This window comes from Sinohyriopsis cumingii, chromosome 12 (genome assembly GCF_028554795.1).
Source record: "Sinohyriopsis cumingii isolate HCF-2022 chromosome 12, ASM2855479v2, whole genome shotgun sequence".
Taxonomy (NCBI): domain Eukaryota; kingdom Metazoa; phylum Mollusca; class Bivalvia; order Unionida; family Unionidae; genus Sinohyriopsis; species Sinohyriopsis cumingii.
In genome coordinates, this window is record NC_142972.1 from 110,856,032 (window position 1) to 110,875,925 (window position 19,894).

Here is a 19,894-nt window from a genome sequence, read left to right on the forward strand (position 1 = left end):
AAGAAATCCACATTGTAAACCATTCTCTATCCTATAACTGAATTAGGACACGCCTGATTTTCACTGTAATCTTTCTCTGCTGATCTAATCAACAAGAAATGGGACACCCTGAGAAAAGTGCCAACTGCTTGATTTGCTGCCATATTGAAGAGACCATAGGGTTTTAAGAGCTCCCTCACCACAATATTGTTCAAGATGCTCTCTCTACTGATAGGACAATATTGTTGATTCATCTGGGAGGAAAACAGATTAGACTGATATTGGTGAGCAACTCCATACCAGATGAATGAAATGTTGTGAAGGAACAATTGCTGACTTGTCCACATTGATTATCCACCACAAAATTTATGTTGAATGGGACAGAGAAGGTTGTACAATCGTAAAATAAAAATTCAACTTACAAAATGTCAAGTTCCTTCAAGAAATGTAAAATACAAAACACATTACCGAATCATAAAGTTCTTTCAAATATTGAACACTGAAGTAACGATTGCATTTAGGTTGGAGATCAAAATAACTTATCATAAACTGCATCATGGTGAAGGGTTAATTGCAAGAAATACACTCAGTATGGTCTTCACCCTTTTAATATGCAAGACTGGGTTATGACAAATTCTTATTCTTGCAATAACTACTTTGTCTCTGTAGGAAGGTGGCTATTTGCCTAAGGAAGGTTTGACCACATAAAGCTTGTTTTTAACAGCATCATTCTATTATTCCTGCCACATTCTAAAGCAACAAGCATCCTATATACCAGGTTTTATGTTAGTGTATGATATATTAAAATCAGATGGTTGTACAGATAGGGCTATTTTAGCAGCGAGGTGTGCTTTTTCATTACCTTTATCACCGACATCATGGGGTAACCAAGATTATAATGCAATAGGTACGCATCTCTGTCTGTCTGATGATAATGTTGGTCAGTAGTAGGTTTCCCAACTTCTTATTATGTTCTGAATGAAGTAATGATAGCGAATTGGGAAAAATGATAGCATTCAAAATAAGTCTGCATTCAATATATTTTGAGGGCAAGTTATACTGCCCGGATTTATGCTGATAAGAGGGATGCCTCCCCTGATTTCCTCTAATTATGTCTGCAGGAACCTTTTCCTTCAAGCTGTTGATGAAATTTCTTGAGCAGTTCTTAAATTTGGAGAGAAGTTCCTTATAAGAGTTATGACAATTGAAGGAATCTAATTTTTCTCTTTCAGGATGTGTAAAGGAAGGCAGGGAGATGTTACAGAAAAAAACAACTTCTGGATTTTTGAATGGTCACATTTTGTGCTGTTAAGACATAAGATATTCTAATGCCAAGGTAGGTATGACATTTGGTTTATTTTCTTTCATATGTTTTGTATTTAGGTTGGAAAACATATGCAAAATCTGGGTTTAAATGTATGGTATACCTTACAGTTAATGTGTCACTGTGATGATGGGGGGTAACCCATTCACTTGAGCCAAAAGGTTTCATATGGGGGAGTCCTAAATGCCCACAGAGTGAGTCATATTACTTGATTGTGAATTGAATAGAGGATCTTGAAGTATTCTATTCTGGGTGAACGTAAACAATACAACCATAATCCAGCTTGATCTAAAAATGGATCTATTTAGGTTAAGAACAGCCTTTATGTCAGCACCACATACACTGGGTTAGACAATATCCCGAGTCTTGTTAATAATCTGCTGAAATTGTCTTCTAATTGTATGCAAGAGATAACATATTAGGAAATGATCAAAATATTGCTAGCAATCCACACTATGTACCAAATACTAATTAATGTTATTAATTTGTATGTTAAAGTGTGTAATAGATAAAATAATAACCGGGGCACATTCATCTCTTGCTTGAATATCTTAAAAGGTGTTGGTACCACCCACACCATGAAATTCCTTATTCGAAAAGATGTTTGACATAAAAGTGGGCGGATGACCTTTAATACACAGATCATGCAAGTCATTCACTATTCTGTACTAACGGTGATCAAATTATTGGACATTCTAAAGGAGAAATTCGGAAGGGTTCCAGAAGGTGCTTCAAAAATGATATTTCTTCAGCACCAGCAGCTATATTACAGGCCTTTTTTTACTGCATCCATAAGTTCCAAAATTGAAAAGGGATGATTATATTGTTCTGAATTATTTGATGTGAATTTTAAATGTTTCTTCTCTTTTTGACTTTCATGACTTTAAATCCTAATGAATATATATGATGATGAATTGTTAGAAAAGCTATCTGCAAGTACAGTTGCTATGTCATGATTGCAGTTGAATAATGTATTGTTATATCAGAAAGATTAAATTTGTTTCCTCTATCATTTATATCATCTAATGGTTTCTTAGGTCAATAGTGAAGCATAACTTCTGGCTTCTTTTAACGTTAGACAAGGACATAGCAATGGATTTGGTTGCAATATCAAGTAAAAGATGTAAAATGCTGAACAGGATGAACATTTAATAAGCTATATCTACTCAGTCAAGTTATGCAACTTTTATCACACCCAACTTGTTTGCCGTCATTAATTTCCACCATGGATTTGGGGCATTGATGGTAGAGCTAATGTTATTTAGATAGACTGGGAAGTGATCACAGCTGTGAAGGCCAACAATGACCTTCAAATTATAATCAAAATGAAAAGATGGGAAACAAATTCTCATATGCTTGTACTGAAATCCCAAAGTAGAACAAAGTGGCATAGGTAGCTATTGAAAGAGGTGGTCAAATTCACTTGGTTGTAATTTGGTACCTGGTGATATATACATGGAATAAAATTTCATCACTCTATGATGAGTATCACTTAAAATAGTGGTTTGTAAATGTACGGTCAAAGGAAGGGCATTAAGATAAGCACTGTTGTCCACAACAAATAAAGTTCCTCCTGACGCCTTGTCAGCATTTTCTGCAAAGCTGTTTCAAAAAGGGGTAATTTTAAGAGTCACCTTGAGAGCAGGTTGAGTTTTTATTCTGCATCCATGTTCTGAAAGTTGCTAAAAATATTAAGCAGATTCATAAGGTCATCAGACCCCTTGTGGTGCCCATTAGGGTTCCATTTCTTTTTGTTATCTGGTGATTGGTCATTGGGCCCTTAATGAATGCTGCCTGTGCAGAGGTTGTTTGTTTTTTCTCAGACCCATAGTGAGGAATATATGAGGACTTCTTCATCAGGTAGACTTCTCTGAGTGTGTGCACCCTTTGTTATCATTAGACTTGACTCTGTAACAGTTGAGGAAGATGGACCATACTGGGAGGCTATACATTCTACCATATTTCTAGCCTTTGGAAAATGGATACACTATATTTCACCCTTTGAATATTCTTCACCTTTTTCCAGGTGAGTCAAATGGAGTCAGTCTCCAGCCAATTTCTGCCAAATTTAATATGGTGGAGTTTTTATTCTGCATCCATGTCCTGAAAGTTGCTAATAATATTATGCAGGTTCATAAGGTCATCAGACCCCTTGTGCTGCCTGTTAGGGTTCCATTTCTTTTTGTTACCTGGTAATTTAGGCATTGGGGCATCGATGAATCCTGCCTGTGTAGAGACTGTGTTTTTTCTCAGGCCCATGATGAGGAATACTTGAAGATTCGGTTTCATCAGGTAGACTTTTTCTGAGTGTGTGCACCATTTGTTATGTTTAGACTTGTCTCTGCAACAGTTGAGGAAGACGTGCCATACTGGGAGGTTATGCATTCCACCATCTTTCTAGCCTCTGGAAAATAGATATTTGAGCTGTATTTCACCCTTTGAATATTCTTCTGTTTCCAGGTCAGTAAGATGGAGTCAGTGCCCAGCAAATTTCTGAAAAATTAAATAGGGTTTCGGTAAATGACAGTGACACATTGGTTCTTCAGGCCTTCAGTTATTTCTGTGTCATTGACTCCATCCAGGTTACGATGAGGCATCACACCTGTGCATGAGTTCGATGAGTTCAGTGAAGTGTGTGCAAAAGATACTACTGGAAGATCAAGTAAAGTCTCAATTTCCTGGATATTTTCATATTTTCAGTATGTGTTCATTGCTCACACTCTACAAGCAAACCTGATTTCACTTTGTCACTTTTTTTCTGTGTGCTGACTAACCCAAGAATAGTCTTTTCGACTGCAAATGGAGCTAGTGCAGCAAGCACTCTATATGCATATTCTGACTGAATCATAATGAAGCATGAACATGAATCCAAACTACTTGGTACATTGTCTGTGTTTGACAGTGGTTTGGATCTTTTCAGTCAATTTTTCTTTTGATATTTATTATGTTTTTGTTCAGCATGCTCACCTACCTGCAAGAGGACACTTATCTAGTGTCAGAGAAACACAAGTAATAGGACTTTAGAAATAGTACGATGTGCCAAGCAATTTATGACTTTGGATATGTGACTGACTGCATCCCAATCATGATTGTACTTGGTCTTCTCTACCAATTGGTACACCATGTGAGAGGCCAAATCCATGATGCAGTTTAACATGTGGAGTGGGAGTCATTCCTGCTTCCTCAATAAAACTGATAACGAGTCAGAGGAAAGGTGTAAACTTTACATGTCTTGTTCACTACTTCTGGATTGACCCTATCTTCTTACTCATGAGAACACCGTACTATGTCTTCTATTTAGTGCAGGCAAGGCACGATTCATAATGTCTACTGTCACCATAAAACATTTTGAAACATCTGCATTTTTTTTGCATTTAAAATCCGTTTTGTCACAGAATATGTCCAAATATTATGATAAAAACATATCAGGTGTAAATACAAAGTGATGAATGTATGTGTCCATCAGAGGTCCTATATAAACAATAGTTGGCAACTTAGCAAGAACAGAACAAAACAGTAATTAAAAATATACTGACAATATCTTATAAGTATATCATAATAATGAGATAATGCGTGTGAATAGTGGAACTTATGAACAAGAACAGCTCTACTGTGGTGCATAGCAGGTAATATTATGTTACTGATATAAAGAAATTTCAAATGAAGTAGTGACAAATTTATTTGCACAAAATATCTGAAATATTGCCAAAAATACAAAACATGAAGTCTGCATTATATGTAATGATTGTTTGACTTACTGTGCCCCAAAAAGACTTTTGGAGTTAAAACTAATGATATATCCTATAAGGAACATAGCCAAGTGGGGAAGGGAAAGTAATATGCAAGAGTCACTTCCTATTGTTTATATGAGGTAATATCATTTTTTAAGTCGATGGGAGGGGCTTAATTCTGGTAAAAGCAGAAGTAGTTTTTAATGTTAATATGATTGGTTACATTATTTGATGGATAAATCGTAAAATGCTAAGTTTTTGCAAATAGTAAATTTCTATTAGTGTGTGTTAAATAAAATATATTTGTCAAAATCAGTTTAGATAAAGTTTAGAGTGAAAGTAATATTTTACAAAATAGTTCAAACAAAATTAAAAATTTACAAACCAATTAATTCCTGAGAAAGCTTTCCCTTCATCTTAAATTCAATCCACTTGTCTGAGACAGCTTTGTTGTTTCACAGGATGAACATGTCATCAGCAGTGATGAGTGATTTAAGGGCATCAATCAACCACTTTGGGTCCAATATAATCTTGTCCCTCAGTACATCCATGCTGTAGATGGGAGGTAAAGATTATGCAACAAAATAATCTATATACAGCACCTGGTTCTGAAATGTATCTACAACTGTTTCTGTTGCTGATATATATATTTTGATCATAACTAAATCACTAACAACTCATCAATTGGACCTTAGTAGACAGGGATCTTGATGTTTTGTATCACATAATAAGAGGTCAACTGCATATTCCAAGTAAATATTTATACTACAGTCCAACATAAGTATGTATATGTGTATCTGTATGTATGCAAATAACTCCCAACAATACAGAGCTAAATTAAAGGCAGGAAACTGATAAAGTCAGAAATACTCAAAATCCTAAGGAAAATAAACCTTTATAGCAGATAATAAAGAGGTTTTCATGCAAGATGAACAAAAAAGAAAGGATTCTTTACAAAGCAAATAAACAAATTGTTAAGCGTGTGCATTCACGAACTACATTGATAAAATGTATTTTATATAAACAACATTGTTTCCATGATTTCCTCTGATAGCATATTTATCAAAACATTTAAGCTGAAAAACATTAGTCCAATGACATGGCATGCACTGTGGTCAATGTTCGCCAATTTTGGTGCGTGTGTGTCATTTGGATTTTTAACGTAGCTTTAACAATTTTTCAGTCATATCGTTACAATGTCTGCAGTGTGGCAGTTTACATGGATGTTTAGCACTGGGGATTCAAGCTGCAGACATGTAGCACGATGACCCACCCAGTCACATTATCCTGACACCAGGCTGACCAGTCATAACACTAGGCTCATAATGCTGAAAACCAAGCAAGGCAGCTGTTTTGTATGACTCGGCCGGGGATCAAACCCATGACCTCTCGCATCTGAGGCATACGCTCTAACCACTAGGCCACTGAGCGGTCCCTTTCTGATGTAAGCAAGTGTAAGATATGTGTGTCAAAACCTCATGCAACATTAGGTCTAATTGCGTGCTGAATTTGCAAAAAAAGTGTTAAAGGCTGCATTGGGAATATTTCTATTTTCACAAGTCAATAACTTGCAAAGTGTTCCAGTAATACATTTCATCACAATTTAGAAGTGTTATTGTATTTAACAGCATCAGTCTTCCAGTAATAGATTTAATGCCAATATAGAAAGCGAATTGTTGTTATGTAATAGTCTGCAGTGTTCTACTAATACATTCCATGAACATGTGTAATAGATGTGTGTTGTATTTAATAGTATGCAGTGTTCCACTAATACATTTCACGTCAATGTAGACATGGCTTTGTATTTAACAGAATGCAGTGTTCCACTAATACATTTCATGTCAATGTAGACATGGCTTTGTATTTAATAATATGCAGTGTTCCACTAATACATTTCATGACAATGTAGACGTGGCTTTGTATTTAATAGTATGCATTGTTCCACTAATACATTTCATGTCAATGTAGACGTGGCTTTGTATTTAATAGAATGCAGTGTTCCACTAATACATTTCATGTCAATGTAGACGTGGCTTTGTATTTAATAGTATGCATTGTTCCACTAATACATTTCATGTCAATGTAGACGTGGCTTTGTATTTAATAGAATGCAGTGTTCCACTAATACATTTCATGTCAATGTAGACGTGGCTTTATATTTAATAGAATGCAGTGTTCCACTAATACATTTCATGTCAATGTAGACGTGGCTTTGTATTTAATAGTCTGCAGTGTTCCACTAATACATTCCATGAACATGTGTAATAGATGTGTGTTGTATTTAATAGTATGCAGTGTTCCACTAATACATTTCATGTCAATGTAGACATGGCTTTGTATTTAATAGTATGCAGTGTTCCACTAATACATTTCATGTCAATGTAGACGTGGCTTTGTATTTAATAGTATGCAGTGTTCCACTAATACATTTCATGTCAATGTAGACCTGGCTTTGTATTTAATAGTATGCAGTGTTCCACTAATACATTTCATGTCAATGTAGACGTGGCTTTGTATTTAATAGTATGCAGTGTTCCACTAATACATTTCATGTCAATGTAGACGTGGCTTTGTATTTAATAGTATGCATTGTTCCACTAATACATTTCATGTCAATGTAGACGTGGCTTTGTATTTAATAGAATGCATTGTTCCACTAATACATTTCATGTCAATGTAGACGTGGCTTTGTATGTAATAGTATGCAGTGTTCCACTAATACATTTCATGTCAATGTAGACGTGGCTTTGTATTTAATAGTCTGCAGTGTTCCACTAATACATTCCATGAACATGTGTAATAGATGTGTGTTGTGTTTAATAGTATGCAGTGTTCCACTAATACATTTCATGTCAATGTAGACATGGCTTTGTATTTAATAGTATGCAGTGTTCCACTAATACATTTCATGTCAATGTAGACGTAGCTTTGCATTTAATAGTATGCAGTGTTCCACTAATACATTTCACGTCAATGTAGACATGGCTTTGTATTTAATAGAATGCAGTGTTCCAGTTCCACTAATACATTTCATGTCAATGTAGACATGGCTTTGTATTTAATAGTCTGCAGTGTTCCACTAATACATTTCATTTCAATGTAGACATGGCTTTGTATTTAATAGTATGCATTGTTCCACTAATACACTTCATGTCAATGTAGACGTAGCTTTGTATTTAATAGAATGCAGTGTTCCACTAATACATTTCATGTCAATGTAGACATGGCTTTGTATTTAATAGAATGCAGTGTTCCAGTTCCACTAATACATTTCATGTCAATGTAGACGTGGCTTTGTATTTAATAGTCTGCAGTGTTCCACTAATACATTCCATGAACATGTGTAATAGATGTGTGTTGTGTTTAATAGTATGCAGTGTTCCACTAATACATTTCATGTCAATGTAGACGTGGCTTTGTATTTAATAGTATGCATTGTTCCACTAATACATTTCATGTCAATGTAGACGTGGCTTTGTATTTAATAGAATGCATTGTTCCACTAATACATTTCATGTCAATGTAGACGTGGCTTTGTATGTAATAGTATGCAGTGTTCCACTAATACATTTCATGTCAATGTAGACGTGGCTTTGTATTTAATAGTCTGCAGTGTTCCACTAATACATTCCATGAACATGTGTAATAGATGTGTGTTGTGTTTAATAGTATGCAGTGTTCCACTAATACATTTCATGTCAATGTAGACGTAGCTTTGCATTTAATAGTATGCAGTGTTCCACTAATACATTTCACGTCAATGTAGACATGGCTTTGTATTTAATAGAATGCAGTGTTCCAGTTCCACTAATACATTTCATGTCAATGTAGACATGGCTTTGTATTTAATAGTCTGCAGTGTTCCACTAATACATTTCATGTCAATGTAGACATGGCTTTGTATTTAATAGTATGCATTGTTCCACTAATACACTTCATGTCAATGTAGACGTAGCTTTGTATTTAATAGAATGCAGTGTTCCACTAATACATTTCATGTCAATGTAGACATGGCTTTGTATTTAATAGAATGCAGTGTTCCAGTTCCACTAATACATTTCATGTCAATGTAGACGTGGCTTTGTATTTAATAGTATGCAGTGCTCCACTAATACATTTCATGTCAATGTAGACATGGCTTTGTATTTAATAGTATGCATTGTTCCACTAATACATTTCATGTCAATGTAGACGTGGCTTTGTATTTAATAGAATGCAGTGTTCCACTAATACATTTCATGTCAATGTAGACATGGCTTTGTATTTAATTGTCTGCAGTGTTCCACTAATACATTTCATGTCAATGTAGACATGGCTTTGTATTTAATAGTATGCAGTGTTCCACTAATACATTTCATGTCAATGTAGACGTGGCTTTGTATTTAATAGTATTCAGTGTTCCACTAATACATTTCATGTCAATGTAGACGTGGCTTTGTATTTAATAGAATGCAGTGTTCCACTAATACATTTCATGTCAATGTAGACATGGCTTTGTATTTAATTGTCTGCAGTGTTCCACTAATACATTTCATGTCAATGTAGACGTGGCTTTGTATTTAATAGCATGCAGTGTTCCACTAATACATTTCATGTCAATGTAGACATGGCTTTGTATTTAATAGTATTCAGTGTTCCACTAATACATTTCATGTCAATGTAGACATGGCTTTGTATTTAATAGAATGCAGTGTTCCACTAATACATTTCATGTCAATGTAGACATGGCTTTGTATTTAATTGTCTGCAGTGTTCCACTAATACATTTCATGTCAATGTAGACGTGGTTTTGTATTTAATAGCATGCAGTGTTCCACTAGTACATTTCATGTCAATGTAGACATGGCTTTGTATTTAATAGTATTCAGTGTTCCACTAATACATTTCATGTCAATGTAGACGTGGCTTTGTATTTAATAGTATGCAGTGTTCCACATATACATTTCATGTCAATGTAGACATGGCTTTGTATTTAATAGTATGCATTGTTCCACTAATACATTTCATGTCAATGTAGATGTGGCTTTGTATTTAATAGAATGCATTGTTCCACTAATACATTTCATGTCAATGTAGACGTGGCTTTGTATTTAATAGAATGCAGTGTTCCACTAATACATTTCATGGCAATGTAGACAAGGCTTTGTATTTAATAGTCTGCAGTGCTCCACTAATACATTTCATGTCAATGTAGACATGGCTTTGTATTTAATAGTATACAGTGTTCCACTAATACATTTCATGTCAATGTAGACGTGGCTTTGTATTTAATAGTCTGCAGTGTTCCACTAATACATTTCATGTCAATGAAGACATGGCTTTGTATTTAATAGTCTGCATTGTTCCACTAATACATTTCATGTCAATGTAGACGTGGCTTTGTATTTAATAGTATGCAGTGTTCCACTAATATATTTCATGTCAAAGTGCTGTATTGTATTTAGTAGTTTGCAGTGTTCCAGTAAGACATGTGATGTCATTGTATACATATATGTTGTATTTAACAGTATATAGTGTCCCACTAAAACTAAATGTATAAGTGATGTATTGTATTTAATAGTCTGCAGCGTATTAACAGGGAATCTTTATAAAATTGTTTATTGGAGAGCTTTAAAATATGAACCAATTGAAACAATTTGTTTATGTATTTAAGATGCTCAGACAATAGAATGAGCCAAAATATATAGCTACATCTTTGGAAAACTGAATCAAAACATTATTTACAGAAAACCTAGATGAAAATGTAAACTCTGATGTCATGCATCAATAAAATTTATGTAATAGCCTGAAATCACCAAGCATTCATCTCAAAGAAGCTCCATTTGTATTTGGTGACAAAAAGACATTGCCAGAATGTCAGAGGCAATCCGCATGCTCATGACCTAAATAATAAGACTGATTACCTTTCCAAGGAAATGATCTAAAACACATCCCCCAAAAGCAATTTGACTGATCAATTTTTCATGGAATTTTGATAAATGTGAAACATGTACCAAAATTAAATTATTCTTCAATGAAAACAAGGACGAATAAAACAGACCAGTCCTGACTTGTCAAAGAAATGAATAATTATATGCATCCAGCCTTTTGCTCATAGAAGAAAATTATGTCTTGTCTGCATAAAGCTAAATCACTATCATCTCCATTCTCACACAGTTATACCCCTTTAACAGGATAAGAATACTTTTATTTCTTCAGAGAGGAAAACAATCCCATTCTCACCTGAAATAAAGGACTATGCCACTCTCATGTTGAAATCTAAGAAATAAATCCTGCTCATCTATGGATATTGGAATACCACCTGTCTGGTTAAATTCTGTCAGTAAGCTAAGAGGAATCACCTGCAGACACAAAGAAAGACAATCATGTATAGGATTGTATTCTACTTAATTTGATGCTGTTTTAATTGTAGAAATATATGTTTCTGTCATGATCTTCATATCTGTATATGAATGATATCACAAAATCTACATTCATATGACATTATTTTCTTTTTCAATTAACTGAACAGTAACTCAAATGAATAGTATTACCAATATATAAATTTAATGTAACACAATTCAGTTACATGGAAGCTTTACAAATGCATCATTGTTTATGCATATTTTAAATATAAGTCAGCTACATGTGACTGTGATGTAGAATCATTTTCAGATTTCTCACATATTACCTGTATGTGGAAAAACAAGCATTACCAGCAAGAAAAATATACCACCATACACTGTCCCTGACTTGAAATGTGCTGTCAGTGATGCTCACATGATACCAACTCAACATGCATTTGTGCTTCATGATATTTGCAATTTAAGTTGTCAATTTTCATCACATTAAATACTCTCTCTCTCTCTCTCTCTATATATATATATATATGGCTACCATAGGTACCATTGACACATTTCAAAATCATTGTGTAAATCAGAGAATCATTAAACTTAGGTCACAATGATATAATTGTAAGCAAGACCACAAACAATACATGTTGAGGAAAATAACCATTGTATGAAGGAAAACTTTACAACACTCAATGTGCATAAAACAAATTTTAAAACCTGAGCTGAACAAATACTAATCTGGAATAACTTTATTGAAACCTGCAAAACCTACATTTTGGAAGAAAAAGATTTTTTAGTCATTTATCATGTCAGACTTTTCAAGGTGAGATACGATGCTTTTCCAGATGAACAGGTTTTAGCAATGTTGCTATCTGGGAAATTGCTAGCAAAGACTTTAAAAGGAATAATTTGTATGCTTTGAAACATTTTGCAAAGTACAAATAACTTCAATCCAAGCTATGTCATGGACTAACGGGATGACTAAATAGTGGTTCAAGTTCACATAGATTATCTTGATAGCCTTTTGGGAATCCAAGTTGGCTTTGGGATGTGGAACCCAATAAAAAAAAAAAAAAACCAACATCTACTGCTTTGCATCACTTTTTGCATCAGTTTTCAGTTGCAAGAGGTTCCTGACAGAATTCTAGAATGATATTAAAATTTAAACCTTTTTCTAGATTTCATGGAATTAAATAGTTCTGAAGGATTACTATAGACCCTGCATAGATGATATACACTATTTTCATTTCCTACTTTAATACCAGATATATTTCAAAGTGATAAATTGACGAATAGCAAAGCTATTAGTGAAAATCTATCATTTTTGTGAATTTGCAAACTCACTTGACTTTCATCATACAATGTGACATAAGAAAGTAGCAGGAATAAGTTGACTTAATCTATCACAGTAAATTACACTTTTGTCTTTTTTGTAAACTATCCGACTCCATGTGAAATAAATGCAAGTCCTATTCAGCAAATTCTCACAGTGGTGTTATCGCTGTTGTCAAAGGAAGTAATGGGGTATAACTTCAGAGATTGGAAGGGTGTCTCATCAAATTTCTTTACAGAATATTAATTTTCATGCCTGAAATGCATGGCATGTTCTTTTTATTTTATTCTAGCTTAACGAGTACAAGTCTTCCTGCAGGTAAAACATTTGTAGGCACACAATGAATTGTTGCATGGCATGATCGGGTATGTTACATTTTCAGATATGAAAATATAAGGATATATTTTTCACATGTGAAAATATATGAATGAAAAATATTCAAATTGTTTTGCCAATAAGTCTCTATATTTCACACTTAAAGTATATAAAAAATATAGAGAAATCTCTTTATGTTAAGAACCCATGACAACTTATTTTGAATAAAGAGTGGGCTTCTTTAACCTTATAAATCTATCACAGATTACTGGATATGAATTATTCCTCTAACACAAAACGAAATATTTTCAAATAATCTTTTAACTTATGCATGTAAATGTGTACCTTCACTCCAGCTGCCCTCAGCCTCATCAGCTCCTGTTCCAGAGGAATCCACCTTGCAGGTATTTTCTCCCCCCAGTAATGCTGCTGTGATGCCACCTCAACAATTTTCCTCTTCAAATTTTCCAATTTGCTGTCTACAACAGTGTTGTCTATGGCAAAGTCCTCATCAACCAAGTGAAACCTGGTTGGTTTGTCACCAAGATAAATGCGGATGGCTTTGAAGTATCTCTCACAGGTCGCATGTATCTCAGGCTGGTTGCTCCAGAATTATATGGAGTAAATTGGCACAAAGTGTGAAATGGAAACGTCACATACTTTATGAATGAAAGCGACATTTATAAATATTCCATGTTTATTCATCCGAATTTCTGTATTTTCAAACATTGGCAAAATTAACTGATATTAGTTTTTGCAATACCATTGAAAACATGATCTGTTAAAACAAATTATATTTATGTCATAATCTACTTTAAAATTTCTCTTCAATACAAAACATTATTAACTAACATACTCCCATGATTCTACCCAACATATAATTTATATTAAGCCATCAGTTCTTTCTGATAGCAGGAACATTTTATTAAATGATTTTAATACATATCTTCTAAGTTCTTTTTTTTTTCTTTTACTTCCTGTATCGTCTATTCAATATCATTTTATGAACCTCAAGTTATCACTAAGATAATTAAAATAGTTTTAAATTTGTACATGGTAAAACCTCCCTGACTGACACATCTGTAAATCATGAAGACTAGCTATATCTTTTGCATACAGTAAAACGTCTCTAGATAAACATTTCTGTAACCCCTGTAGAGTGGCTGTTTGGTTCTGCTACTTTAATAATAATCAAATATATGTAACTATGCAAAATTTATGATACGGACAAAATGTTGGACAATGGAGTGACCCGTCTTTAAATATGAAGATCTAACATCAAGCTCTTTGTCTGTTTTTCTGGACTAACTGTTAAATGCAACATGTTTTCCTCTACTTTATCCCTTGCTCTTTACATTTGCATCATGCAGAAAAAATGTCACTGTCCCTTCAAAACATGACTATACAAATTTCACAACCTTCATGCCTATGACATAAGAGATCAAATATTTCCATGATATCAACAATAAACCCTTTCCAATGTTGTTATACATGAATTAAAAATATTAAATGAACGTCACATACTGTTTGTTGAAACTTAAAAGTGCACGATTCTCAACATATTTATTCCAAGAACAATTACCCAAAATGTTTCACTATCGAATCAACCTGGACAGCGCATGTAAATGCTGTAGTGATATAAGACATCAAAATATTGTTTAAAAATGCTCCATTTTTGGAAAAGCTGACATTTTCCAAGTTGTTCTCTGACTAGATATATTGAAAATTATGAATCCTTTGTTTCTTTTGCAGCTTGTGACTGTCATGTCCAATTTTTGACTTCATGCAGGTGTGACTTGATGTAGCATTGTTTAAGTTTGCTTGGCCCAATGGTTAAGTGGCCACCCCATCTGGCTACTGGGCAGTGGCAGCAAATTCCAACCTTTTGCCAGTCAATAGACTCTGACCTCACACCCTAACATACACCCTAACATAATTATTCAAATTACCAAAATGTGGTGGGAAAGATCAGAATTAACTCAGATTACTTGCCTTCCAGTGGTACTGCTGGATTTGGCCTTTATCACGCCAACTTAATACGCAAGTGAAGCATGCCGAATTGAATACTGACCTCTCCCTGCTCTATGAAAATATGTTCATCTGGTGCCGCATTATGCAATTTTGCTTGACCATTAACTTGATAGATTTCTACATATTTAGTAGTATTAGAATTCACTGCAAAGTTGGGTTGTGGTACATTTCCTATTAAGACTGATGTTTAACACTGTGTTCTTTTTCCACAGACAATAAGCTTTATCACAAAGTATTTTCAATAACTTAAGATATCAAAACAAAACCTGGTTACGAAAGGTTGTATGATTTGCATTTTAAACTCTGACAGATCACATGTCATAGACATGTTGGCTTCTTGCGAGGCTAGGCTGGACTTCATACCTTCTAATTAAGCAAAGCTACAGATATGGAGCTATCCATGATCAAACCAGTCTACTAGATGAATCTAATTTGCAGAGCATTTGGATTTACTAAAAAAATATTTACGTCAATGGTCCATATTGCAATTTCCAAATATGCTCGTCAGAACTTGATAAATTTAACTCACAATTAGTACATTTATGACTAAATTACATACATGTTTTTGTCATCAAGCAGTGGTGAAAAATTCTCATATTTTTCATGACTTTCATCAATTTTCCCAAAATTCAAGACCTTATCATGGTTTTGAAAAGCATACAACTGCTCCCGACATTTTCCCAATTTCAACCCAGCGTGGGAAGCCTGCAGGGAAGACGCAACAGTTAAAATGTTCAAAAATATCTTCAAAGGGGGTGCAGCTGTTGCTGTCTAAAATTGTAGATAACAATACGACGTTATGGGTCTATCAAATGAATGATAGAATACAATGGCTAGATGTCATTGACTTGCCTAATTCGAGTGCATTCACCATTTTTTCAAATCTTTAGTTTTTGTTTTCTTGTTTAGATTTGCTTCATTTTTATATACCTTTTTAAGGTTTATATGGACAGAATGAAATTGTAGATTTTCTAGGTTTCTGAGGTCAGGTCTGCTGCATAATTCTAACATATTATATTATACATATAGTAATTTATTTAAAGCATTGGCCAGCTGCATTGTAAACAATAAACATTTTGTAATGATAAAATACGACCATTGAAAACTAATCTAGTATTTTGCCTAGAAAATGAATCCAGACAATTATGCCAGCAACCCAAATGCATATACAGGAGCATATAAGCTGTCATTAACGATGGCTCTACATTGGGGACCTTAAATTGGACAACCAAATTTATCATCGGTTTTGTGGCAAAACATTATTAACTACATTTTCTAGTCAGCAACCAAATGTTTAGAAACTGCTTGAATCATTGACAGTAATGCATGGAAGAGAAATGAGATATCTTTTCCTCTGTTCTTGATAAAATCTTGTAATCTAAACTATACCTTTCTTGCATCCACACCCACAATCATCTCTCTAACTGGTTTCGCAGCTGATGGGGCAGTCACTACATCTGCTTTTACTCTCTTCTTCCTTCCTGGCCACAGTCTTAGCTTTTTATGTTTTTTTAAATGATCTTCAGCAGAGAAGGCATGGGCGCCTACAAAAGAAATCGTTGTTCTTCAATCTTTACCATTTTATGAACTTAAACATCTGAACACAAAATCAATTCTCCAAAACAGTTTTTAGTTGATGGAACAGATATTAACACACTGTCTCTGTTTTCTGAGATGTATGTGCACCTGTAAAATGAATTGTTTACACCAGTCTTCAGTTGTATGAGTCTAACAAACCTGAACTCAGAATATAGATTCTAGGACAATATATGAATTCTGATCCTTGATTAGTTAAGCACTATATTTGGATGCCTGTAACCATAGTTGTCTCAACTACTTTTCTTTGGATGCTACTATGGGTTTAAACAGTTTACACTGAATTACAATATTCAGAGTATTTATAAACCAAATGTCCTATGCTCTATTTTAATATGAGGAATTTGTAACGGATCTTCTGCTGGTCAAAAGTTACATCTATTCATAATCGATATTTAGACTTCAAACTTGCTTTTCATTAAGGAATGTGAGAAAAATAATCCTTCAATATCCGTTTGTGTTCAGAATTTACTATCTACACTGACACATATGAATCATGTTCTTTCACCAGGGGTAAGGTGATTCATCAATATATCATAGGATGAACATTATCGACATATACACATGTCAATAGAGGAGGCAATGAATCAGTACAAATGTATACTTACCCTGTACAATTATATTCAAGTAACTTTAAAAGGCAGATAAACTCATTTGTTAGAAAAAATATTTGACACACTCCCCTGCTACAGGTTATACAAGGTTACTAATGCATGTGATTCAAAACCTGCTTCTGTATATCCTGAATGGCCAAATCCATATTTGTTTTTATCCCGCCAGCATGTTCAGCCACTGACAGCACATGTGACTTTTCAAACTTGTCCCCCATGTACGATTTAAGCACTTTACTGATCATTTCCAAGTATTTTTGACAAGTTCTCAAAGATGAACTTTCTGGCTTTACTGCAAAGCTCTGATGTCAAGGTTGTGTCCTTGACTCCCATTCTTGTAACCCTTGCAAAAATGATGTAGTCCCTGAAGTAGAGGGTCAATCTATGATGATGGTCAAGGTCAAACACACAACAGCCACAGTATATTAGATTTTCAGACCTCTTTTTGGCAATGGGCCAGTGTGTCAAGCATGCACCAACAAGTCTATGGAAAATGGGTGGTGGTAAAAACTTTCCTGAACACATGAAGCAGAGTACTGATGTACTATCCATCTCAGGGTCTGATTCTGGGGATATAATTTCTTTTGGCATTGCTTGACGGAGCATACATGGTGCAAGGTAGCAGTCCTCGTGCTGAAATGCATTAAAAGGGTTTAGTGCCATGAAATGAAAGATATTAGGCAGAAAAAAAAAATGTGTTTCCTACTGAACTGGTTTTTAAAATTGGGGTAGTCAGGAAGGATTAATATATATATAATGTATGAAACGCTTAAAAGTGCTGGGCAAAAAACCGGGTCAATTAGATGCCCAAATCAATTTCAGTAATGTGCTTTTTTACCAAGAAGGACAAAAGTCATACTGTTATCAATGAGAAACATCAATGGTCAGCTGACTGGAAACATGCATTTTTTGTTGCCGTACAGAAAATATGACAAGTATATGTATCTATATTACCTTAAATATAAGATGTTTGTACATGGGATATGAAAACTTATCCTGTGAATTTGGCAATACCAATTAAAAACTATCAGGTAATGATCTTCAACTAGCACTTCTTAATAAGCTGGCAATATCATTATGGCACTTATTTTAGTTTCCATATAAATGGCTTGAATGAGCAAGCCAATCTACATTGACAGGAACCTATCAGTCACTTCCAAATAATGAATAAATATTTATGTACACAATCCAGTGCAGACACTGTTTATTCTGCTCAACATTCAAATAATGCAATATATCATGAGTTCAAATTATTTATCATCATTCCCCAAATCGATGATTCTGGTTTTAATATGATAATCAAACAAGTCATACTCATGACTATGCAATCAAGTTCAATAAATAATGGCATGACACATATGGTCTCCATAATGGTAATTCTCAGCCAATCAGACATCAAAACAATTTGGTCATTTATGTATTCAAGTATTCTGAGATCTGGATGCCCTAATCATTATTAAATTTGATTGGGCCATAGGTGGCCAATACTGCTCAAGTGGTTTAAGTTGTTAGCCTCTGCAGATCACTCAAAGTAATCTTATCTCTGCCTGTGTGAGTTATGTCTCAAATTGACCATGTATACATAAGGAAGCTTGACAATAGCATCCTGTGAAATGGTGTTTCTTCATAGGGTCTTCCTCTACCAAATATACCAGTAAATGCTGCCTTCAATAGCCTATCATATGCTGAAAAATGGCATTAAAACCCACAAAAATACCAAAACATGAAATGTGTACAGAAAGACAAAATGCAGATTAAAATGTTCAAAATTCTGGAAGGTACTGGTTTTTCAAACATGAATATTTAAATCTCTGTAATAAGGACATCTGTCAGCTGACTGATAATTTAACAATGGTGACTGGGACAGGTGACTGATAATTTAACAAATGTGACTGGGAAAGGTACCTTTACATTTCTACACAAATATCAACGTTTCCAAAATTAAATAAACTAACTCAGTCATTAGTCATTACGTTAAATCAGACTTTAGCATCAATTACTACAATTTCATTGTCCATTAAAATAACCATGTCCTGATCAGTATGGACACAGTTAGTTTAGCAGCCAAAGAAGCTGTAGCAAACTATACAATAGTCTAACTGAACAATTCAATTAAACTATATAATGCCAGAAAGTTAACATGTAAAGGTGTACATTTAAAACAATGACACAAGTGCCCATGATAATTATATATGCTGTGATTTTCTTGAAAATCAAACAGGAAATGATATATGCAAACACTTTTGTCATTAGTATTATAAATGACCCAAGTTTTTTAGTTAGTAAGAGTCATTGTACCCGACCTTTTCCAATTAGGGAATGTTCAAAGAAATACAATTTAATTAAAATTTGGTTTGATGTCCAAGTGTCTTTAGAAGGTGTTTATAGGTTAGTAGAACTTTTCAATGTCTTTGAAAAGTGTGTACACATTATTAGATCCTATCAGTGTCTTTATAAGTTGTGTACATATTATTAGATATTTTCAGTATCTTTTAGAACAGTGCTGTCCAACCCTTTTGACACCATGAGCCAGTGAAAAATGTTTTTCTTGAAGCTGAGGGCCGTAGCAGAAAACTGAAAAGTAACGACTATACAGCTGCTCGAATTTTGGTGGGCCATTCAAAATCAGCCCGTGGGCTGCA

At 34.2% G+C, this 19,894-nt stretch overlaps 2 protein-coding genes across 3 annotated transcripts in view; both read right to left on the reverse strand.

Annotated features, from left to right (window-relative positions):
• LOC149787257 (uncharacterized) overlaps nt 1–16,528 on the reverse strand; it is a 63,683-nt gene extending 47,155 nt beyond the window's left edge. The window contains exons 1-2 of one of the 2 annotated variants that reach the window (XM_089977763.1): nt 13,360–16,528; nt 5,420–5,586 (exon numbers count right to left, since the gene is read on the reverse strand). In XM_089977763.1, the coding sequence (XP_089833889.1) occupies nt 5,420–5,450 (31 nt within the window). In that variant the 5' untranslated portion in view covers nt 5,451–5,586; nt 13,360–16,528. Of the gene's footprint in view, nt 1–3,492; nt 3,792–5,419; nt 5,587–13,359 lie in introns of those variants that run through there. The other variant, XM_089977762.1, reaches the window with a different exon arrangement.
• Nucleotides 16,529–17,486: 958 nt separating this feature from the next.
• The window catches only part of LOC149787258 (uncharacterized), a 98,515-nt gene continuing 96,107 nt past the window's right edge, over nt 17,487–19,894 (reverse strand). The window contains exon 15 of the mRNA XM_089976079.1: nt 17,487–17,885. Within this exon, the coding sequence (XP_089832205.1) occupies nt 17,487–17,885 (399 nt within the window). The remainder of the gene's footprint in view (nt 17,886–19,894) is intronic.